Raw genomic sequence first — 26245 nt, forward strand, 5'->3', positions numbered from 1 at the left:
CAGAAGTCAACTCGTCTATAGGCCAACCTTTTATTACTCAACATGTCACACACTTCCCAGATTTGGGAGTTGGCTCCCTAAGTTATGTACAGTTGTATCTTCAAAGGTTATGAGCCGATTGTTTCTGTTTATTAAAGCTAACGGATAAAGGCTTCTTTACATACCAACATATACTTGATCAACTTTTCTGAAATAGGAGAAAAAGAGGGCGCAATGAGTGGCCTCTTTTTTTTGGGGGGGACACCCTGTACATTATACAACTTACAAGGCATTTATAGAGTGCCATTTCATAAAGACCACGGTGTTCTTATTAATACACCTTTGTTTCAGATGGACATTTTATTGTGAAATATGTCATCAATACAATAAAAAAAATTCCACATAGCCCCCGAATGAAAAGTATTTTATTATCTTTGTAATCACTCAAAAAGCATTTTGTGTGAATTTTACATCCGAACTAAGTGCTATTTAATTTTTATGAGGCTTTTTATTTTACATGTAAAGTCTATGGGGGTGATGTTTCGAAATGGACAGCAATTGAAAAACCCTCATTTTGGGCCATTTTAGACACTAAAATTACCATAAAAAAGAATAGCATTTGGTTCGGATGTAAAATTCACACACAATGCTACCCGAGTGAGTACAAACATAATCAAATACATTTCATTCGGGGGCTATAGCAAAAACAAAATATGTCCTATACCCTAACCCTACCCGTGGTTTTTGTGCTATCGGAAGGGAAAGAAGGAACGAGAAAGGAGAGAAGATTAAGAAGAAAGTCACTTGGCACCCCCGGGATTCGAACCTCGGACCCCTCGCATGCCACGCAGAAGATCCCCAGCATGTAGCTACACAGGTGACGTTGGCCCGGCCAACAATTCCCTGGGTATATATGACTGTCGGTGACCGCAACTAACGTCATCAAGTCCCGTGGAATCCATGCACGCAGAGTGGTTTTAATAGTGAGCTTTAGTGAGTCCTAGTTGGGATAGGGTTAATGGTTATGAAACAAAGGTGAATAGTACATTCTAAATTTCAATGTCTTATTGGGCTTAAACTTGGTGGGTGGATTGACAAAATGAATTCGAGGTCATCCAATGTCAAAGTTGATTTAGGGGATAAATTTAAACTTTGCCCAATTGGGCTTAAACTTGGTGGGTGGAATCCTTCATATGAGGGGAACATGTAAAAAATAGTTTGTCCTTGTCATATATTATATTTGCATATATGTTCCTTCATAATGAAGGATATACCTAAAAAATGAAATCAAGGTCATTCAGCAGCTAAATTCGAAACTTTGCCCTATTGGGATTAAGCTTGGCTCCATATCAGGGAGCATGAACAAAATTACACTGAGGTCAAAGGTCATATGGTCAAACATTTAGTGTGCCCTTTTTAACTTGAACTTGTATGTAAAAAGAATCTAGGCCTATATGATGGGAATATGGCAAAAAAATCAAGAGAGTCATTTTGACCCACATGACCCTCTTGATATTTTCACCATGTTCCCATCATATTGATTCTTTTTTACATACAAGGTCAAGTCTAATTGGGTACACTAAATGTTTGACCATATGAACCTTTGAATCAAGAGGGTCAAACAGTATCACTATCATGCTGCTGGTGCTCTCACAGCCCGGGCTCACGGCCATAGTACAGTAAGCCAAAGAATTAAGGTACCAGTTATGTTCACCCCTTCATGTTCTAAACAAAGACAAATATACTTTTAGCTCTGATTTAATACCTTATTTTTTGAATTTGGTCGAGAATTAAAGAAACGGTGATCTAAAACCTAAGGAAGAAACGAAATTTAAAGTTGCAATTTTGTGTTCTAATCAATGAAATCACAGCGCTAGTTTAAAATGTTGATCAATGGAAGTACGCCATTAGTTCTAGAACGCCTTGTGTACAAATCAATAGGGCTTGCAATGGAGCAAACTGCAACTTTTAAATTGCCATCTTCGTTGGGTTTTTTGATGTTGTGTCTTTATTTCTTGAACAATTTCAATGAATGAGGTATTAAATTTGAGCTAAAAGATGCAGCTATTGACTGCTTGTTCCAATTATGACATACCTGTCTTTGTTTAGGATATACAGGGGTAAACATAACTGGTACCTTAATTTTTTGGCTTACTGTATATTAAAAAATGTCTGCTTTTTCCCTGCTGCCTCATGTTGGTAGAGCATTGGACTGGTAAACCAAAGGTCCCAGGTTCAAATCCTGGGGTTCACTGGTTTATTCATTCATGTTGTGTGGTGCAAAGTTTAAATCCAATTATACTACAAAATAAGCAAACCTCACAGTATTTCTTTTTTGCCAATGTCGGGCACAAAGATCTTTAATATACATAAAAATCAAAAGATACAATAAAGTATAGCTGCAAATCGTAGAGACTTGCATTTAAGTACACACATTCATGCAGAGCATTTATAAAGCAAAAAAAAAGGCAAAGGGTGGGAAGTTATTGTAACAAAGAAGAAATTTTATAATCATAAAGTAGTCATTTGCCACTCAATAGTTTCTTTGTGTTAAGGGATCGGATAGTAACGTTTGCACAGTATTTTTTTTGTGAACCCGGGAGCATATTAGACACACCAAATTGCATTCTGAATATCAAAATAATTTTACAAATTGATATTTTTGACATTTAACAGTCCTGAAGGTTTACTTCATAAATTCAATAATATGTACTTAAAGTTTATGTAGCTAGGAGGAAAAGCTTTCCATCACTTGAACATTTTGACCTTTTATATTGAAGATATTCACTTTTTCCGCAAAAATTCTAATTTGGTGTGTCTGATGTGCTCTTTAGGTCTCACAAAAAATACTGTGCAACTGTTGCTATCCGATCCCCTAAGTGACTCTATTTGGTATTTGCTGTTAAAGTCTTCAACCTTTAAACATACTCATCTGTTGGGCACAGTTCAATGACCTCAATAAATGTATACACCCATACCATGACCTTTGAATGTGTTAGGTCATTACCTGGGATGTTACAAAACATTACCAACTTGCCTTTGAACGCTCTTGTAAAACTATACAAGTTAGATATATTAAAAGGGCATTTCGCGATCCACAGCCTCATCCCCCCACTTTTCTCAAAAAAAGTTGAGATTTTTATACCACTGGAAACCACTGGCTACATAATGTTTATGCACAAAAAATTTCTTGCCGATTAATTCATTTAGCAAAAATATTGTGAAATTTGAATTACGTTCTGGTACACCAGAACGAAATTACAACACATTGTCTATGGAGCAGTGTAATACACATAATCATGCGTAACTCACAAATGCAAAATCGGAATCAACTGAAATTTTTGGGAATAACCTTTTTTTGTGGATATCTACTGAAAAAAGAAGATGCTAGGATCACAACATACTCCTTTAAAAGGGAGTAGTCTGATTATAACACAGTGCCTTCTAACCTCACATCATTTCAATATGATTATTCCAAGTCGCAAGTTATATTGCTCCAGCGGTTTGGATCACGGTGGCCAATAGAACAGTATGCGGCTTCCATGGTGTTAGCCATCAAACAACTGGGGCAGTAACCACTAAACTGCCGTGTTTGTTAATACCATCTTATACAAGACATATTACAGGCCTAAAATATAAGCTTTCACCTGTTATCAAAATCTGCATTTTGATGGTGTAATGTGAGGGGAGGAAGTGATCCATTGGGTCACACACATTAAAAAAAATGTTTTTAGATTTGGTATAAAAGTTGATTTGTCAGTGACATGATGTGTTAGTAACCTTACAAATTCATTCTGAACAATCCATATTTTCAAGATAGCCTGCAGGGATCAACTTTACTGTGTTACTGTCAGTAAAGTTTGTGACAGTTCCGCTATCAAAACAACATTCTCCCTGCAAATGCATGCGCCAAGAATTGCAGTGCTTGTTTTTTGTGCTTCTGAAGCAATGCATCAACACCGAAGGCTAAAGTGATGAGGGGTAGAGGTTGTAGATCAGACCATCCTCTTAAAATAAACAGATGAATAGTAAGACTGCAAAATTGATTTGTTTCACCAATTTGTGATTGAGAAATTGTGTTAGCTCTTATGACCAATAGTAGCAATAATTAAAAAGTTTGATATTACTATCATAATGGGCTATTTCAGTTGGAATCAATCCACCCCCTATGAAAGACAAAACCTTAATCTCCCACACAGGGGGTGTAGATTTCAAACGGAGTCACCCATTCAGGTAACTCCATTTGAAATTCACACTCCCTGTGTGGAAGATAAAGGTCATGTCTTCCATAGAGGGTGTAGGGATATCAACTGGAACAGCCCAATAACCAGTACATCCTACAGGTGTCTGCTGGATTCAACATTTATCAAAGTGCCAGAAGTGTAATAGCTGCCATGTGTAGCTGCCATCCATATGTATGAGCACAATATACTGTGTGTAAATTACCAAATGTTCACAGGGCAGCTATCACTCTTACCCACTTCTGGCAGTGAGCAGGCATTATGCCGACAACTCCTTAGTTCAAACACCAACTACAGTAGAGAGTGAAATATCCGAGACATTGACCACTTCATAAAAAGCAATAATAATACAATAATAATCTCTTAATCTGTTTTTCTTAATAATATTCTGGACTCGGTCCCAAGGGTTTTTGATTGGTATATATCCAACCATATAACAACAATACTGACGATAAAAAATTTCAGTTTACATTTAAACAGCATGATCGCAATATATATCTATAAATTTACATATATATAGGCCTATATAGAACGTTAAAAAAAGGGGACCCGTCAAATGTGCTGAATTCTTACAATTTTAAAACTTTTATTTTAGGTAATGCTGCTGTGGACTATTACCTAATATACAAGTAGGTAAAACCACAAAAATTATCTGTGTTAGCCAGGACCTACAACCATTAATCCCATGAGTACTACCTGCCTATTGGTCAAAAAGGAGTTTTCATTATCAATTGGACCAATCAGCAACATTGTTAGAATAATTTCACCACGCAAAAAAATTGGGGTGAATTATTTGCAAAACTCCATTCTGATTGGTGATTAAAATGAAGATATCACATAATTGACCAATCAGAGGCAATGTTAGATCGGCAGGCAGTGCTCAGGGGGTTAAACAAAACAGGTTGCAAAAATTCAACATATTCTTTTGAGGGGTCTTCTCTTTTGGTACGTTCTGCACTAAAAACTAAGCATTACATTATTTTCCCTAAAATACAATCATTTTATTCTTTCCAAAAACATGACAAATTTGATAAGATTTATGACAAGTTTGACAAAGGTTTGTTACAACGTTGACCAAATTTGTTACAACTTTGACCAAATTTGTTACAACTTTGACCAAATTTGTTACAACTTTGACCAAATTTGTTACAACTTTGACCAAATTTGTTACAACTTTGACCAAATTTGTTACAACTTTGACCAAATTTGTTACAACTTTGACCAAATTTGTTACAACTTTGACCAAATTTGTTACAACTTTGACCAAATTTGTTACAACTTTGTTACAAATCTGACAAGCTTAGTCACAAATTTGTCAACAATTTGATCCCTATAACTTAATAAGAATCAGTAGATAAAACTGAACTCACGGTATCGCACAAAATTCAAATAAATCAAAGAAAGGCGGGATGAAACTTATTTTATGGTATAAAATAAAAGTGGAGAGTCAAAAGAAATTGGTTTAGATGACACACATGAATAAGTCTGTTGTAATACTATTTTTTCTGTCAAAATAGACAGTAAATAATTTGACCTAGTAAAACTGTAAGTGAGATATTTAAATTCCTTTATAGATACCCTCTCAGATTTACATTTTCATGAAAATTCTTAACGCTATATTATAACATTTGCTGAAGACGACGCCCTCAATATTTTTCAAAATTCTGTTTTTTACACAATTGTTATGTACTTTAGTAAACTAACATACCCTGCCAAAATCAAGACTTGAGGTGTTGTAGTTTTGTCAAAATCCCGAGATTATGAATAAACCCTCTTAATAAGAGGGTTTATTATTATGATGGAAATATTAGTCGAACACGTACAAGGGGTGCATAACACGGTAGGTACATGTATTGCCTCGTCTGTTTGGGCCCAAATTAAAAGAGGACATATCTGATGGTGAAAACTAACATTTTATACCAAAAAAATACACTTCTATTTCTTATGGAAATGTTATAATATGGCTTTAAGCTTTTTTGTCACCAAACAGGGTATGGTCTATTCCCTTTGAAACCCACACTCCCCATGTGCAAGATTTAGCTAAATTCTTCCACAGCAATTGGGTAACTTCCACTTGGAATACTCACTTCAGTTGTGGAAGATATAAGGTGAAGCCCTACACAGGGGTGTATAGGTTTGAAAATAATTAGCCCTAGCCCTTGTAAGGGGATGAACAATGATGGGCTTATTGGCCTTTCAATCATCTCCTCCATAATTGGGCTAAATCCACACTACCCGTGAAAGATTATGGAAATATCTTCCACAGCGGGAGTATGTTTTACAAATGTAATTGGTCAGGGTTAATCATTTTGAAACCCATACTCCCCCGTATGTGGCTTTACCTATATTTTCCACAATTGGAGTGAGTATTTCAAATGGAAGTTACTCAATTGTCTATTCTATTCAAAACTCATACTCCCTCTGTGGAAGACTTCAGCTAAATCTTCCACAGGGGTAGTGTGGATGTCAAATGGAATAGCCCATTGTCTTTGTATTATTTGACATTTTGATGTGTGATTTCAATGTATTTTTGTTGGGATTTTTTAGTATGGAAATAAAGATTCATTAATTTAATTCCATTTGATAAACAAACTCCCTCTGTGGAAGACTTTTCTTAAATCATCCACAGGGGTGTGATAGATTTCAAATGGAACAGCCCATTTATCCATTCAATTCTATGTGTGTCAAACACTTGACTTATCAGAGCCCCTGATTGGTTAATTACACAATATAATAATCTCAATAACCAATCAAAATAGAGCTTTTAGATCTTGTAGCAATTTTATGCTTATTGCCTTCAGCCCTACAGATAATTCTTACCATTGGCTCAATGCATGAAAAAGTCCTCTTTATAACCAATCAAACTAGAAAAATGTCAGTGTCCTCCACAAATGTACAATAATGAATAAAAGTTGTAGTTGATAATTTAACGTTGGTTTAGATGTGTTGCAGCAGCTCACCGTTACCGACGAAACCACATTGAGATTGAGATTGAATAAACATTTAATCTATACTACGACAATGTACTTATAAAAGTGGAAATTTTCACGCTACATTTATTTTCGCATTTTTTTTGGTGTCTCAGACAACAACCGCGAAAATAACAACACACGATTACATTCCTTTTGTGTATAAGCCAATAAGGAAGCTTGGAATTTAAAATTTAAAAATTAGTGATATAGTTCAAACTAGCCAAGCGTGAATATTAATTGCGCGAAAATTTCCACTCTTAAAGTACTGCGATCTGGAAGCAAAATATTTCAGCGGTGGAAAACAAGAGATGATAAAAAAAAAAGAAAAGTAAAAGCAAGGTGGTTTGTTTGTATATAATTAAGCTGAGTAATAGTAGAATATGTTACATTTTATATAACAACATGATTCTTAAGAAATATACAAAATATTAGCATTAATTATAGCTTTTCTTACTGGTTATATACTTTTTTTATATAATACTTAGCGATGTAAAATTTACAGATTGTTTTTATGTACAAGATAACAATACTTACTCACACAAAATATCACAAAAATGCATGCTGTATAATGAATAATGAATAATGTTTAGGGAAAATAAAAAGCACAAAATTTGAATCTTAATGCTTTTAGTCATAAAGGTTATGATTACTGTAACAGTGGAAACATTTTGTACGATTAATTTTCCACAATGCAAAATTTTCACTGATTTTTGCTAATTTTTAAATTCATTCTGTTAGGGTTAGATACAACCACATACATAATGCTTTGATGCATTATCAATCAAACACTAACATAGAGTGAAAATGCCCAGACTCTGGAAAATGCTATAAAATTAATGCTTGGTAAAAATCTCCATTCTTACAGTATAAAGCTACTCAGAATTTCTTTTTTTGTGTACTTTTTGCTAAAATCATGTAAAATCAGCCATTTTGGGGCCAAAATTGTTTGATTACATGAAAATCTTTGAAAAAGTTCAGAATATTTTCAAAATATGTTTGCCAAAAAAATCATCAAATTTTCCCCAATTTTCAAGCATTCAATGATATTTTAGGATCATTTTAGCCTCCACCACCCTTAAAACTGATTTTTTTTCATCGCCAAATAGACCAGCCACAAAGCATGATCAAGCAATTCAATCAAGATCAATCAATAAATTAAGATAAATTGATACTGTGATCAGTCATCAATCAATCATCAACCGATCAATCAATAATCAATCAATAACATACCAATCAATAAATAACATACCAATCAATAAATAACATACCAATCAATAAATAGCCAATCAATCAGTAATCGATCAATGGATCAATTTGTTGATCAATAGATCTACCAGTACCAACCACCCAATCGCTCATTCAATCGATCTGAACAAATCAATCTAAAAACCATGGGATGCTGCCCAAATATAGCATTAAAACCGTTTAGAAAATGGCCCAATCATGCTACCCAATGTCATTACCAGGTAGCAGTGCTTCTCCAAAGTATGCAAATCCCATGTCCCCAACTCTGTCTCAGAAATACTGATCAAACACAACAGATATAAAAAGAACGGCCACTACGTAAAATACTACATAAAATAGAAATAGATAATAATAGATAATATAAAATAAAACCAAAAAATTCATTTGGAAATCATTGACATTAGGCAATTCCAGTTGAAATTTTGTATTCCCCCTATAGAAGACATGACCTTAATCTCCCACACAGGGGGTGTAGATTTCAAATGGAGTCGCCTATTCAGGTAACCCCATTTGAAATCTACACTCCCTGTGTGGGATATTAAGGTCATGACTTCCATAGGGGGTGTATGGATTTCAACTGGAATTGGCCATATCGGTGGTTTTCATAAAACCCTGCATAATATATACAGCCTCCAGATTCAGAATAACCGACTGATTTACTGTAAAAATGGACATTTTCATGCTACATTTATACATTCAAGGTCAATGTGCTATTCCATTTAAAATCCACACTACCCCTGTGGAAGATTTAGCTAAAGTCTGCCACAGAGGGAGTATCAATTTTGAATAGAATAGACAATTGAGTAACTACCATTTGTAATACTCACACCAGTTGTGGAAGATATAGGTAAAGCCATAATACAGGGGGAGTATGGGTTTCAAAATGATTAGCTTTAACCAATTACATTTGAAACACATACTCCCCCTATGGAAGATATTTCCAAAATCTTCCACAGGGGTAGTGTGGATTTCAACTAGAATAGCCAAATGTAAGGAAGTATAGAATCGCAAAATTAGAAACAAATGAAACCGTTCAAAATGAGCAAAGTGCAACAAATTAATCACGTAAATATTTCCACTGTTACAGTATTATCCCCATGAGAACTACCTGCCGATTGGCCAAAAAAAAAGTTCATTATCAATTGGCCCAATCAGCAACATTGGGGTGAATTATTTGCAAAGCTCCATTCTGATTGGTGATTAAAGTGAAAAAATCAGGTAATTGACCAATCAGAGGCAATGTTAGATCGGCAGGTAGTGCTCAGGGGTTAAATTAGCACCTACGTTATGTTTTTAAAAGTGGACAATAATTTGATACACACACCATTCACAACTTTTACAATGTTATTTCCTAAAGTTTGTTCGGCTTATAATTGGCGGGAAAAAATGTCAACTTAACTACATGTAGTTGCATGACTGATGCATGCTTATGTGAATTTACACAAGCATCAAGTTGGTACTTTTGCCAATGATAAGCCAGACAAACTTCAGGAAAGAACATATCATTTTAGCAATAAAAATGATCAAATATGATTTATAACCATCAACATTGTGAACTGATGCATCTATACTATCCACTTCAAAAACAAATCAGATAAGTTTTTGAATATTTTTCTTCACTATATACTACACACAACAAACATGATACTTCTGTGAAGTTCCATCAACTTTCTACAATCATTATTTATATAATATACAAAAAATACAACAATATCAAGGTATTTAAGTTTCTAATAATTATCGGTTGTAAAATCTTATCAAACTAATTTTTTTTCAAAATTTCTCGAAATTTTGAAAATACTTAAAACGTTTCAGGTGCAGCATATTTCAACTTTAATATTCCAGTTTCTAGTAGTTCACTGTTATCAACAGCTATTTTACTCCAATATACAAAATATCATTATCAACAACAACAACAACAATAACAACAACAACAACACATTCAAGTTATGGGCTATCCCAATTGAAACCCAAACACCTATGAAAGACATGACCTCTCCTACACAGGGGGTGTAGAGTTCATTCGGAGTAACCCATTCGAGATATTTTCTCAAAATATCAAGAGCTATCTCAAGAACCACTGAACCAATACTAGGCTTGTTTGTACTCATTTTAATGCATGTTTCATGCTGATTCCAAATATGGTCATGAAAATTCACATTTCTGAAATTTTTGACTTTTTAAGAAATATTTAAAATTTGTCGTCTGCAGTCGACACAAGCGTGAAGATAGTTAATAACCTCATTTGAAATTCACACTCTCATTGTGGGACAATAAGGTCATGTCTTCCATAGGGGGTGTATGGATTTCAACTGGAATAGCCCTATGCATGCAATTTATATGGTACATATTACTTTGTCACCCATTGTGAACAATAACTTTTGTACAGAGTTTGTCATGCTAGTGCACTGACATGAATTAAGTCTTTCACATGTTTAAAACAATAAAATGCTGTATTTTATACCAACAATGGTATCATTTTTCTCCACAAATTAGTGATGCTTGTCTGCAATTACAATGTAAAGGGTCACAGTTGTGGTTGAGGGCAGTCAGGCCCGTAGCCAGGATTTTGTGTGGCGAGACTAAGATCATGTCTTCCATAGGGGGTGTGTGGATTTCGACTGGGATAGCCCATTTTAGGAGGAAACAGAAGAGTAATATATTTATGGTTTTACCACACGACAATATGGAACAAATACAACTTGAAACAGAAACAAAAACATTCATATTAATACTGCATTATCAAAAATGGTTATACAACGATACCTACAAAGCCTAACAGTATGCTCATCTCCTGTCTTATGAGTATTTCAATATATTTCAGTATAATACAATGTATAATGAACTTATGCCATAGGTATGAGGTTAAATAGTGAAAACTTATCTAGACATGGTTATAATTGAAGACCAAATTAAAACTAGTTTGCATATGACGTCCTGTCAACCAGACCAAAAATGCCGTACTGCGCAGGTCAGCAACCAATCGTGCCGCGCCTTTGCCCTGACGTCAGACGCAAACAAGTCTATTTAATTCAGTCATCAATCATAGTTCTAGTGACACTTTTTTATATTTTTTTTCCATGTCAAAAACAACAAAATGGATGCATGTTTGCTTCTTATCAAGTTCAATTTCAAGGCCAATTTGTCTCACTTTTATAACAAGTATAATTCTTCATAAAAGTTAACCCCATGAGAACTACCTGCCGATTGGTCAAATAGAAGTTTTCATTATCAATTGGACCAATCGTTAACATTGTTAGAATAATCTCATCACGCAAAAACATTGAGGTGAATTATTTGCAAAGCTCCAGTCTGATTGGTAATTAAAGTAATGATATCATGTAATTGACCAATCAGAGGCAATATTAGATCGACAGGTAGTTAAACACAAATATGACCTAACCCTAACCTAGCCTGCAATCTGGTATTCACCAAGGTGAGAAATTCACATTACATGTGTTCAATAACGTTTCTGCCCGTTGATTAAGGTGACAAGAGTTGAAACAAGGCATTCTGGGTAAAACAAGGCATTGTGGGTAAATTCCTTGGGTTATAACACCCCAAGTTGTGTTACAGCAGCTTTTGGAAGTTGTCCAACCTGCTGCGGTAGCTGCTGTAAGCCAGGGTTGAGGGCTGGGTTGAAATCCGCTGATAAGGGGAAGCCTCCTGACTGTCCAATATATTGCTGTTGTTGCTGTTGCTGCTGATGATTAAACTGTTGTTTCTGAGGATAGGTGGATGACATGGAGATCTAGAGCACAAAAACAAACAAACAATACAATTAATACGACTTAAAATTACTTGGTACTCTAGGTGAGATTTAATCTTTCCCTAGAGAAGTCCTTTTCAGAAGGCTGAGCTTTCGGAACTCTAGTGAGTGCCATCTTTAGAGTGAGTGCCATCTCTGAGAGTTCCGAAAATGCAATTAATAGTATCGCTACTACTGTACTTTGTATCGGGGCACAGGATAAGAATTTCCAGTTTCTTATCTCTTGACCCAAGGACTAAGAGCAAATAATGGCTATTCCATTTAAAATCCACACTACCCCTGTGGAAGATTTTGAAAATATCATCCTCAGGGGGAGTATGGATTTCAAATGGAAGTAGCTCATTAGGTAGCTCCATTTGAAACTCACCCTCCCTCTGTGAAAGATTCAGGTTTAATCTTTCTCAGAGGGTGTATGAAATTCAAATGGAACTGCCTAATGTGCTACTTACATATGAAATTCATACGCCCCCTGTGGAAGATATTTCCAAAATCTTCCACAGGGGTAGTGTGGATTTTAAAAGGAATAGCCCAATAGTTATGTTGATTGTTGGGAGTGGCCTTCTTTGCTTCTGTCAGTTTCTTGCTATTTTTCTTCCTTATAATGGCTAGTGTACTTTTTACAGATGAATCTAGTCTGGCTTGTGCAAACTGGATAGACCTGGATCATGGATTTTCCATGGATCCAAGCGTGTGTTCTTAAGGACTAGTTTTAGTAACTACAAATTTCGAACGTTTGTAGGGTGCCTCCAGGGTTTTAATTTGGCAAGTTTGCATTAGTATATCTGGTAAAATATTCACTTTAGAAACCTGTGTCACTGATGTATGTCATATGTGATTGCTGAACTTATTCTACACATCAGCTTTTGTCCAAAGAAATATTTAAAAAGTTGATTTTTGAGTGATTTTTATGAGCAGCGAAAAATCCACTCCACGACTATGTACATATGAATATGGTGATGAATGCACACTAAATCGCGGCGGCACATACACATAGCTCCGTGGAACTCACGGTCAGAGCCGCGAGTTCCAATTATTGGAACTACTTACGGACCAAGCTAGGTAAACAAAACAAAAAATTCTGAAGCACATTTAACATCATGATGACTCACCCTTGCAGTCTGAAAGGTCACAGGTTCAGAGGTCATATTTGACCCACCAATATGGCCATAGCCAATTTCTAGTTCTGTGCTAGCACCTTCAAAATCTCAAAAGTTTCACTTCCAAGTCCGTTTTCGGTCATGGCTTGTTGCGTGTTTGGTACAGTAGAAAAGCTATCATGATTCCATAGGGGCGTAGAGTTGCCCATGAAGTTCTCACTCAACAGCTGCTGTTGTTGCTGTTGCTGTTGTTGCTGCTGATGCTGCTGTTGCTGTTGTAAGAGTTGCTGTCTCTGCAATGAAAAAAATAGAGATGAATTTTTCTGAACACAAACTGTGTGTTTCTACTGGGGAAAGTTTGGCGGGTAATGCGATTTAGTTAAGAGTGTTACCGGTTAATGTGCTCAGTGGAAACAGATCAGTTCGGAGTGATGCGGTGTGGACACCCAGTAACTGTGATCCACTTCTAGTAGATCATGCGCTATAATTTTTGAGTAAAATGCAAAATTATGCACAAAATTGGCCAGGGGTGTAGTACCCCCTTAAGACCACATGTCCTTTTCAAACACAATTTGAAAGCCACTCCACCCCACCCCATATAAGATTTAGCTAAAGTCTTCCACAGAGGGAGTATGAGTTTTAAAAAGAATAGACACAACTGGCTAAATTCAATTTGAATTATTCACTCCAGTTGTGGAAGATATAGGTAAAGCCATATATAAGAGTATGGGTTTCAAAATAATTAACAATGGCCAATTCCATTTGAAACACATACTCCCTTTGCACAAGGGTATGGCAGATTTTAAATGGAACAGCCAGTGCTGTGTACACCAAACCAAAATGAATGCTGAATTCCCCCTCCCCAGATGCCATCTAAAAATGCCAAATGTAAAACATGACAATAAATCACTTCCCTACCTGTAGTAGTTGTTGCTGTTGCTTCTGCTGTAACAATCTTTCCTGCTGTAACCTCTGCTGTTGAAGATGCTGCTGCTGCTGCATTTGCTGTTGTTGCTGCTGCTGAAGCTGCAGCTGCTGCTGCTGTCTTTGCAATTGCTGTTGTTGTTGCTGCTGCTGCAAACGCTGCTGATGGAGTTGATGTCGCTGTAACTGTTCCTGGAGTTCTTGCTGTTGCTTCTGCTGCTGTTGCTGTAGCAACAAAGCCTGCTGCTGTTGCTGATGAAGCTTCTGCCTAAGAGACTTTTCAATCAGTTGCTGTTTGTGAATCTGAGTAGCAAGCTGATCTTGCTGTTGCTGATTTAGCTGTTGCTGAGTACCTTGTAGCAAGCAGCTGTTTGTGTGATAAGGTCCGTTGGATAAGATAGGCTGAGAATTGGGAGTTTCAAATGAGTTGCTTGTAAATTGACATTGTTCCTGAGACAATAATGTGGTGGTTGGTTCCGGATAACCATTTTGAGGCCTGTGGTTCTCATAGTTGGGGGACATAAAAGAGGGTTGTGCCATGGACATTCTAGGTACCCCAGCTCTTTCCTGCTGGGTAACAGTCTGTTTAGATGTAAAATTAGCTGTATTTGGAAACGTTCCATTGGTGGATTGGGGCGATATGGAGGATGAAGATGAGGGAGAGAGTTGAAGGTGTGACTGCTGCTGATGACGATGTAGCTGCTGCTGTTGATGATGCTGTTGCTGAAGATTCTGAGATGTATTTACAAAGCTACAATCAGGCAAAGAAGCCCCCTGTGAGTTGCCATGCTGTGGTGAATTCTTAACATGAATAGAGTTGCTATAATCCTGCAATGCTGGTTGGTCAGCACACGACATAGCGGCTTCGTTAAAACCCGAAGAGGTCCCGTATGTTACGGCGACGCTCTCACTGTTCATGGCAGCAGCTTGTAGCTGCTGATTACCACCATCGACTGAACTCAATTCAGGGGGTGTCATCGAAATACTGTTCGGAGGTGATTTGTTCATATCCATCGAGCTTTCCGAAACAAAATCGAAAACCGACAAATTCATGTCTTTTGGTATGACTTCCATATCGCCCAATGTTAATGGACTAATAGAATCATCGAAACATGGTATCTCCCCGCCATCGAAAGCGCGCAGACTCAAGTCTGTGCTTTCACTACTGGTCGACAAATGACTGTTTCGACTGCTTCCAATCGAACTGGGTTGCACCCTATTGTTATCTTGTCTATTCTCAAAGCCTTCAATGTTAGCATAGTCTGTACAATAACCAGGATCACTGTGCGACAACGACAGATCCAAAGGACTGTTTTCGCTACCTCTACTAGACGCTGGCGATTTCTTAATCTGAATATCGGGAAAGATCTCGTTCCTTACGAAATGGCCATTATTGCTGCTGGTAGTAGTCGATATGGGGTAATCGAGTGGTGAACTCTGGGTATCTTGCGTTTTGGGTATGCTATGGTTAATGTCGGTTTTATTGGCCGTGCTAGTGGTGACCTGGGAAGCACACGATGACATGGTCTGGATGGAAGGCAGCGGAGCCTGCCGTTGATGGGAATTAAGTGGTGAATGCTCTTCGTGCGGAGCAGATGTCATGCTCTCTTCAACTGATACATTCTGGAAAGCGTTGGTAAAAGTTCTTATTTCTTGCGGTTTCATATCGTTCATTCTCGTGTAAGGTGGCCGATACTTGAAACCTTCCAATCCTGGCCCGACTTTGACATTTGGTGGCACCGGACCTTTACGAGGCGATTTGAATTGACGTTTCGCGGTAAGTTTTGGTCGGCAATTTCTTCCTCCTTTTCCAGCGGGTGGTCCAGTTGGTGGGATGCCCATACCAGGAGGCATAGGTCCTGATGGGAACCCGGGTGGCGGCCCGCCAAATCCGGGAGGAGGTCCCAGTGATGAGAATGGTGATTTACCCATACCATTTGGTGGGCCTCCCATCTCTCCAGGAGGGAAGCCATCGGGTGGTGGTCCGGGTGGAAATCCACCGGGTGGACCACCTCCTGGGAATCCTCCGGGTGGTCCGGCTCCCATTGGAGGAGGGCCACCACTTCCCAACATTTTGAGAACTTCTGCAATGCAAAGAGAGAGAAAGAGGGAGATAATTTATATTAATATGATGCAACTTCATTGTTCTGGTATATGTGGGATACTTTGCATTTCATAAACAAACAAGATTTGAATTTAGAAGATTTTAATTTGAGACATCTTTCACTAGGATCCACAACATGCTCATGTATCAGGGCACAGTTCTTTAACTCCAATACATTTGTACGTTCATTGAAATTTGGGTACAAAAACTCATACTCTGCAACTTGAAGTCAAATTTTGTACTATGATTGTTTGATTGAGGTTATTCTATGCCATTGGGATTAGGCCATTGTGGTCTATAGTGTTTATTGAGGGATTTGAACTGTTTCAGAGATTAGCACTGCTTTCCAAGCAGACCCTCAAGTGAATTGATTTTCACAAGATTTATACAGAATATTTACAAACTAACATGATATTTACAAATTTGTACAAAAACACCAATAATAAGTGGGAAAGAAAATAAATACATTTCAAATACATCAACCATATAAATCTAAAAATACATGGAAGACATGACCTTAATTTCCTACACAGGGGGTGTGAATATCAAATGTAGCTACCTGAATGGGTGACTCCATTTGAAATCTACACCCGAGTGTGGAAGATTTAGTCTGCCACAGGGGGTGTATGGATTTCAAATAGAATATCTCATTGGGCTATTCTATTCAAAATCCACACTCCCCCTGTGGAAGATTTAGCTTAAGTTTTCCACAGAGGGAGTATGAGTTTTGAATAGAATAGGCAATTGGGTAACTTCCATATGAAATACTCCAGTTGTGGAAGATATAGGTAAAGCCATAATACAGGGGAGTATGGGTTTCAAAATGATTAACTCTGACCAATTCCATTTGAAAAACATACTCCCCCTGTTGAAGATATTTCCAAAATCTTCCACAGGGGGTGTATGGATGGAATAGCCCATTGCTTACCTTTAGGGATAGGTGGATATGGTGGGTTGCAATCATACAGCTGAGCTTGACCATTGAATGGAAACTTGAACGGCTCTGCACGATTGGCTAAATGCTGATCGCCTTCCTCATCACTATAAAATAAAGAGAAACAAGAACTGACCTTAAAAAGATAATGCCATGGATGAAGATCATGTTCCCAGAGAAACAAGAACTGTCTTTAAAAAGGGACAACATCGTGGATGAAGATCATGTTCCTCATCACTATAAAACAAGAGCACAAATTACTTAAGAACGGATACTCTTCGGGATTTTACCATAAAGGATAATTTCATGAATTTGAGATATCAGTAATGGCAAATGATGCAGAAATAACTTATAAAATTAATGTAACACTGCTGGAAGGTACAAATTCAAAAGTGACACAATGTCACTCTTACCAAGTAATAAACTGCTCAAATAAAGAAAGTCCGCAGTCATGTAACCTGTCCTACAAAAAAACCTGATCTTGTTATGACAATTTAATTGATAAGGTCGTGTGCATAATCTTGTTAGCTCCAATTTGATACCAAAATTGCTACCAAACACTCTAAAATCTAAATTCAGAGAGGTTGATACCAGTATATGAAATTTAGTGCATTTTCAAAAGTTGCAAATTAAAAACGGACCACGCGGACCTGTAGAGGTGAATAGCAGAGCGATCGTCCCCTAGTAATAGTATTCATCAGTAAGGCACTGTAGCAATCCATGCGTTTTAACTTAACAATTGAATAAAGCGCGCACTTGGGATAGTCGACAGGGACCCATCGTGGGCAAGCACGCTTGACCAAATTACCATGCAAAGCAATTTTGACCGCATGCATAGTGTTGATTTGCAACTTTTAAAAATGCACCAAATGCCATAAACTGGCATCAATCTTTGTCACTTTTGAGTGTTTGGTAGCAAATTTGGTATCAAATTGGAGCTAACAAGATTCTGTATACGACGGTATCAATTAAATTGATATAACATGATAAGGTTTTGGTGTAGGACAGGTTACATGACTGCGGACTTATCATGCACTTGGCAAAAATGTCTGCTTAATTAAGTTGAAATGTTAGCAGGCCCATTGTGATCAAATCTATGTTAACGGAAAAGTTCACCATAAAACACACTGTCTCCTTACCTCATTGGTCGATGCGTAGACACTAAATACTCTGGTTTGCCATTCTTGTAGAGGACGCGACCTTTGGCCTGCACCCATAACCACTTCCATTTTTTGGTCATCAATCTGAAGTAGATGAAGCCCGTCTCACCTTTTCGTATCACTGTAAAAACGAAACAAAGTAGTAGTTTTTTATTTATAAATAAAATAAATGTTGACATTTATACAGCGCCTTTCACATGTATCAAAGCTCTCTACATTTATTCCGCTGTCATTAGAATTATGTCAGCTGCCATACAATGCCCAAAGCATGCTCATACCTTTGGGTGGCAAACAATGGACAATATTCATAACATCTCCCCATTTTCGCCCCTGGGTAGAGAGAGGCAAGTAAGGTGAAGCGTCTTGCACATGTGCACAACAGTGGCAATTTTTTTTAATTTTCAATTCTAATGTATAAGACACAGTTGGGTGGAAGCAATTTTTTTTACTCCTCAGTGGGGCAATATTTTTTTTCTCACTAGTGAGCAAATTAAAAAAAAAAACTCCCATGCCCTCTGGCAATCAAATGTTATACATCATCTCAAAACAATACATCTACATAAACAAACACAAATATAAATCACATAAATATTCAATGCATCTTCAAATGTATAGGAGGGGGCATTGGGGGAAATATGAATTTCGGAGGTGGCAAAATCAACAAAAAGTCTGTAATTTTCACATTTTGGGATTTTTACTGCGGGCAACTGGAGGGAAAGAGTTCAGATTGGAGGGCATTTGTTCCCCATGTCCCCCTGGTGCCACAATTGCAGATCTTACCCTTCCTAGAATCCATTGCAAAATAATGCATCACCTCATTTAAAATAGCAAATGACACGCCCATTACTTGTGTAAAGGCTCCTTTTGTTTTCATGTTGACTGGCTAAACATGGGTCAAGAAAAAAATGTATTTTGCAAGATCTGGATGTGCTCTGTTCATTGAGCAGGGTTCCTGCACCTTGAAGCCTTTAAAATTAAAGGACTTTTCAAGGACTTTCAAGGTCCAAAAACATGATTTTCACTGACTTACCACAACACAAAAATCATGATGCGGCTCTCCATGCAGCACATATTAATGAAAGTGACAGCTCCTTTCCACTCCCCAAATTTTGTCAAAATTATACTTTAGGTACAATTCCAATTTTCAAGGATTTTCAAGGACCTTGTTCAAATTTCCAGGACTTTCAAGGCCTTGAAAAGGTGTTTTCAAATTCAAGGACTTTCAAGGACCACAGGATCCCTGATTGCGGTACTTTTTGTCACTATCAACCCATGTTGCAAGCACTAGATAGCAAATCAGTACAGAAAATTGAAACGAAAGAAATGCATTGAGGGAAGTATATTAGATATCTTCTATGAGGGAGGATCCGCTATCGTTTCCTTCAACTCTCATTGATTCTTATTAAATAATCTTCCTCCAGGGAATCACCCCTCTTGGAAGTAAAAAATAAGTTATCCATAACTCCCAAATGATATAAAAATCATAATATTATATAATCAAATCAAATGAATCCATCCTAAATCCATATAAATCTATATTAAAGAAAAATAAAAAGCACCATACAAAATCACAAGTCATTGGGGAATGTGGAATACAAAGCCCCAACAGACACAAGTCATCAGTTTAATATGTAACATTCAACTTCAAGGTCAGTCAAGCCATCTTACAGAGCACTAAACCAGAAAATCCAAAAAACAAAAAGCAAATAAATAAACAAACAACAAGATCTTGAAAGCGTTATGAGTATGTGAGCACGTAAGTGTAAATGTATAGCATCTTCATTCTCCACGGAGGTTGTGCTCTTGCAAAAGTTGGAGTTGAGTTGGAACCTCGCACCTGTCATATGGAAGACCTGGGTTCTATCTCTGGTGGGTGGCAGTGGAGCCTTTTTATTCTTCTTATTCCTCCACTTTTTCCACCTGGGTGAGTGAAGCCCACTACTTCCCCCCCCCGCCCCATCTTCTAACTTAATTAATCCTATGACCAGTAAATATGTCAAAATTATCACAGGCTGGGTGCTTCCCTTTCAGCAGATTCAGTGGTGGCACCAGGGGGGGGCATAGCGGATATGCCCCCAGTCAGAACTCTTGCCCCCCCAGTAAAGTCACCTAAAGACCCTATTTCTCAGTTCTGAGACAACACATTTGTAGGGAAAACCCCTTGACTTGCTCAACAGCCTCATTTGTCACAGAAAGACTTATCACCAGTATGAAATCATTCCATAATGAAAACAAAAACAAAGATAACAAAGTAAAATCAAATCTGAGTCCTGTCAAAGCGTTCACCTCCCACATAATACATGATTACAACCTTAAAGTTGATGTTAATCTCAAAATCCATTGACACAAATTCACTGACTACATTATGTGCTTGCAAATAGGGTGACACTGAGGAGTTATACAGGGTACTTACACTTTCTGAGCAAAAAAAAATTCCATGACTTTTCCATGACTGTAATTGTAATTTTTGTTCACAGCAGTGAACATTTCCCCCACTTGAAACCATATCTCATATGCACAGTTTATCCCTTACATACACTGTGTCTTGAATAACTATTGTAGCCCATCAACCTTGTGGTTATGAGGCTATGAAATAATTCCTAATGCCTCATACCCAGGTTTGTATCCCTTTATCTAATCCGGCCCCACATGACAAGGACTTTTTAGCACATCTTATCTTGTATTGAGACAATGGCAGCCAGGACTATTTTTTTTGCCTTTTTCTAAGCATGTTTACTATTGGATTGAGCCATCACATGATTATAATAGGCTTTACTGATTGGTGGGTGAGGTCAATGCTATTGTTTATTTTGTGATAAGGCTGAGCATATTACTGCATTATATGAAAAATACACTGCTATTTTGATACAGGCGATTTACTCAATTCCTTCCAAGTGACAAAACTTAATTCCTGTTATCTACCCAGTAATGTTTGCTTATCTTAATTGGATCCCAAATAATTATTGGGCCAAGGTTATTATCTGCATGGTATATTAATTGAATTTCAATAAGCCTATGATAGTGATAATGAGTTTCTTGCTGGATGGAGAGTTATATAGCCAGAGTCAGGATGTAGGAGTCATTATGCCTCAAATCACTAATTTATTGTAAGATCAGTGCAGAGTAGGTTAGATATGAAAATGGAAAGTTATAGAACAAATTACTGTACACCTGATCCGTGAACTGTGTCTTTTTGAAAGACTCTTCTTGTTTATACAATTGTACTATTTGTTAAGATTCGCTACTTACAGAATGCGATGGTGCCCATTGAGGGCAGTATAATTTACCAAAAGGTAATGAAAAAGCTAATTTTATGACCATTTTGGTTCAAAATATATTATTAATCAGAGAAACTTTTTTGGGGGAGCAAATTTTGAAAATCCATGACTTTTTAAAGAGATTTTCGGAATTCCATGACTTTCCAGGCCTGGAAAATGAAAAAGTAAAATTCCATGACTTTCCCGGTTTTCCATGACCCTTACGAACCCTGCTATATACAGTCCAGTTTGATCAATTGGCAATGCACGTACCCTGTTTCATACTACAGTTCTCAGCCAGGCCCCTTTGAACTTGCTGATGTACGTGCCATGTTTTTTCGTATGAAAAGAATTAGGTTGTGCGATGCTACGCAGCATGTTTCATGAAAGCAGTTCCAATTAGCCAATCAGAACTCTGTATTTATAGTATACATGCAGGGTTAACTTTCAAACACCCTCTATACACTCATCATCATCGTCATCATCATTGTCAATCAGTCCGTAGATCGAACTTTTCTATCTTTCATGAGTGGTTGGATCTCTGGTGGCTACAGGCCAATATCACTCTTGATGGTGTCAGGGTACCAGTGGGGGGATTAGGGGGGCAAAGTGAATTTCAGGGGAAAGTGGAAATTTTGGTAATTTTTGGGTTTTTTTCAGGTACCCCATGCAGGGTACTGAAGTGGCCTTCCAAATCTATTTGTTTCCCATCAGGAGGGGTCCAGAAAATCAGTTGGGAGACAGACAGGCTAATCATGCACTACATGAGCAAAAAAGTGTGAAGGAACTTTGAGAAAGGATTCTGCAGAAACTTTTGATTCAAAGAGTTTGCCCTGATAACCAGTGGTCATAATAATAGTTTGAAAGAGAAATTTCCAAAAATCAGTTGCTCACGCTATGCGATCGCTAAGTCCATGAGGGCTACAAACTACGCGGGATACCCTGTGGTGTAACCAGCCTTTTGCAATTGAGAGGGCAGCACTGGGGCAACAAGGTACAAACACAATGTCACATGACAAAATCAGGATGTTTGCCATAGACACATCACACATGTATAAATTACCAGCTTATTTGGGGACCAGGGGGAGGGGAGTATTATAGTAATACCAAAATTGCTGCAAATACACACCAAAAACACAGACCTGTGCACCTTATTTTCAGGAAGAAACCCCCTCCCTGGGATTGAGAGCTCTGACTATAAGTTTCAGACTTAGTTCAGCATAACCTTAAAGCCGCAGAAACATGTGTATCACTCATCAATTGTCGGCAACATTTATAAGACCTAATCCTTCCAGTGTGATCTTTATCTCCGGTTTTGACAAGTTTCTGCGACATTTTACACATAACAATCTGTCAGACGGTGGTGACTTGGGACAAGTTGCGATTAAGCGAGATTGTGCGGTAAGGTTATAATCAAAAGTCTTAAAACAAATGACCACATTTAGTGTAAGAATTTTAATTCGGCACATGTGGCCATTGGTGACTATGAGTATGTAAAGTTTGATTTTATTAAATAATTTATTCTGTTTTATGTAATTCCTAGAGCAGGGGCCTGAGCAGAGATATGTCAAGTCATTCCTCAATAGTCAATGACAGCTAGACAGTAAAAGATTATTAATGCTCTGCATGCTAGCCATGCGCTTCAATGGAAAAAGTTGAAGTTTTGAAATATTTTCTCAAAATATCAAGAGCTATCTTAAGAACTACTGAACCAATACTAGGCTTGTTTGTACTCATTTTAATGCATTTTTCATGCTGATTCCAAATATGGCCATGAAAATGTACATTTCTGAAATTTTTTAATTAAAATTTTTTTTTTGAAACATGTCGTCTGCAGTCGACACCCGCGTGAAGAGAGTTAAAGGAAGTTACTACTAAATATCCAGATTGCTATCAGGTATGAAAATGTTTACAAAACATGCTAAAGGTACGAGATTCAAAACCGACCTCACTCCAGTGGGCACTTATTTTTGCCACTAATATATCTGAAAATCAGGGCCTTCTTCTTGGAAAGCCCTTGAATGTTGTAACCCTGTATAAAGAAAGCTTAAATGAATAAATTAATTAATTAATAAATACTTGCAATCCTAATGCCTATTAAGGGATCTAGAATGAGCATTTATGGCGTTTTGACAGTATTTTTTGTGGGACATGAGAGCACCTCAGACATATCGAATTGCATTCTGAATACTGAAGCATGTCTTTCTGATATCAAATAATTTTCATTTTTGAAATTCACGATATAATACAAATTTTATGACAAATTATTAAAATTTGATATTTTTCAAATTTTTGATACATAACAGTCCTCAAATTTTTTATAAATCTAATGATATATTCTTAAAGTATATGTAGCTGGGAGGAAAAGCCGACGATCAATTGAAAATTTTGACCTTTTATATTGAAGATATGGATTTTTTTCCCAAAACAACCTATTTTTTTTGGTGTTTTGGGGAAAAAAATCCATATCTTCAATACGAAAGGTCAAAATTTTCAATTGATCGTCAGCTTTTCATCCCACCTACATACACTTTAAGGTGGTACTACACCCCTACCCAATTTTATGCCTATTTTTGCAGTTTTCTCCAAAATTATAGCGCATTGGGGACAAGTAAGATATGTATATTATAGGGGCAACGACTACAACTACTACACTGGAAATTTTATTTCAGCACAGACAACAGTTGTGGAGTTACAATCAAAAATGAGGGAAAACCAATATTTGATCAATAAATCAATAACTACTTGCTTTGAGTTGCTGAATTTTCAGTACAGTAGCTGTAGTCCTTGCCCCTATAATATAAATATCTAACTTGTCACCAATGTGTTATGATTTTTAGAAAAATGCAAAAAATAGGCACAAAATTTGCCAGGGGTGTAGTACCCCCTGAAGTATAAATCATCAGATTTATACAGTTTACTTCAAGTACTGTTAAATATCAAAAATATAAATTTTTAATGATTTGCCATAAAATGTGTATTACATTGCGAGTTTCAAAAAATCAAAATTATTTGATATCAGAAGGCCATTCTTCGTATTCAGAATGCAATTCGATATGTCTGATGTGCTCTAATGTCCCACAATAAATACTGTCTAAACGTTCATACCCCTTCCCTTAAGCTTTAAAAATGATTTGTATTACTCTTTTTGCCCAACCCTAAAACCTTTGTATTGAAGATATACATTTTCCCCCCAAAAGACCTAAAATGTATATCTTCAATACGAAAGGTAAAATTTTTCAAATGATGGTCGGCTTTTCCTCCCATAAATTTGTCATAAAATTGTATTATATGTCCAAATTTGACCTCACAGATGATATCATCAAGTCTTTGCCAATCTAAATATGTATACTTTTATATACTTTGGACCAACAATTTGGAAGTTACTAGGCGCAAAAGTGTTCATAATTCCAGAGTAAAGACCACCCTTAAATCCTCCCGATTAGGTTCAATACAGTCCCCCTTCCCCAGGCTTTGTCACCTACTGAATTGACAAGGAACTACACTCCAATGAATTCCAATGCATTACTCACACTATGATCCAATACACTAGGACCACAACATGTTCACCTATCAGGGCACAATTCATTGACCCCAATACATTTGTACATTCATTGAATGACCTATGAAAATTTGGGTATAAAAACTCATACTCTGCAACTTGAGGTCAAATTTTGAACTATGATTATTTGATTTGAGGTCATTAAACTATGCCATTGGGATGAGGCCATTGTGGTCCATAGTGATATAGCATCATCTCCCATAGCACAGTTCAATGACCTCCATCCAACAATCATAGCGCAAAAGTTGACCTCATGTTGTGGAATATGAGTATTTCTACCCACTCTATGCAAAGTTCATTCTATGCATGTATGAACTTATTGGGGTTTATGAATTGTGCACTAACAGATTGTGGTGTGTAAGATCCCGATGTCATTAAATTAATGCCCTGTACGCTAGCCATAGGCTTCAACATAAAAAATCCAAGTTTTAACTAGATATTTTCTCAAAATATCTCAAGAACCACTGAACCAATACTGGGCTTGCTTGTACTCATTTTTATGCATTTTACATGCTGAATCCAAATATGGTCATTAAAATGTACAATTTTAAAATTTGTGCATTTTTATTGAAAATTTGAAACTTGTCATCTGCAGTTGACTCCGGTGTGGAGGGGGTTAACCACAAGTTGATGTCATCATCATGCCACATGGGTAACAGGTAGATAGACCTGGAGGCAATGTTGCCAGATTTATTAAAAAAACACCTCAAATTTCATACTTCCTTACTCATATTTTGTTGGCAGAATGCAATACTATCAGGGGGGGTGGGCATTTCTCCCCAATATTTTTCTTGCTCCCCAGTAAAACCCCAAATTACAAAACTTTCCACTTTTTGCAGCAACTTTACGCATAATTGGTTGATATTGCCCCCCCCCCCCCCACTCAAAAAACAAATACCCCTTAATGCTCCAAAAAAATCCTGGCATTGCCACTACCTAAAGCTGTACCAATTGGCAAACCCCCACAAAACCAATTTCATCGACTAAAAGTAACACTTCAG

General features: G+C 37.0%; 1 protein-coding gene across 3 annotated transcripts in view; it reads right to left on the minus strand.

Annotated features, from left to right (window-relative positions):
• LOC140141182 (uncharacterized) overlaps positions 1-26245 on the minus strand; it is a 574562-nt gene that overhangs the window by 356311 nt on the left and 192006 nt on the right. For 2 of the 3 annotated variants that reach the window (XM_072162977.1, XM_072162975.1), the window contains exons 9-13: positions 18405-18546; positions 17260-17372; positions 14222-16311; positions 13316-13596; positions 8647-12188 (exon numbers count right to left, since the gene is read on the minus strand). In XM_072162977.1, coding sequence (XP_072019078.1) covers positions 13384-13596; positions 14222-16311; positions 17260-17372; positions 18405-18546 — 2558 coding nt within the window. In that variant the 3' untranslated portion in view covers positions 8647-12188; positions 13316-13383. Of the gene's footprint in view, positions 1-8646; positions 12189-13315; positions 13597-14221; positions 16312-17259; positions 17373-18404; positions 18547-26245 lie in introns of those variants that run through there. The other variant, XM_072162976.1, reaches the window with a different exon arrangement.

This window comes from Amphiura filiformis, chromosome 19 (assembly GCF_039555335.1).
Source record: "Amphiura filiformis chromosome 19, Afil_fr2py, whole genome shotgun sequence".
NCBI lineage: Eukaryota > Metazoa > Echinodermata > Ophiuroidea > Amphilepidida > Amphiuridae > Amphiura > Amphiura filiformis.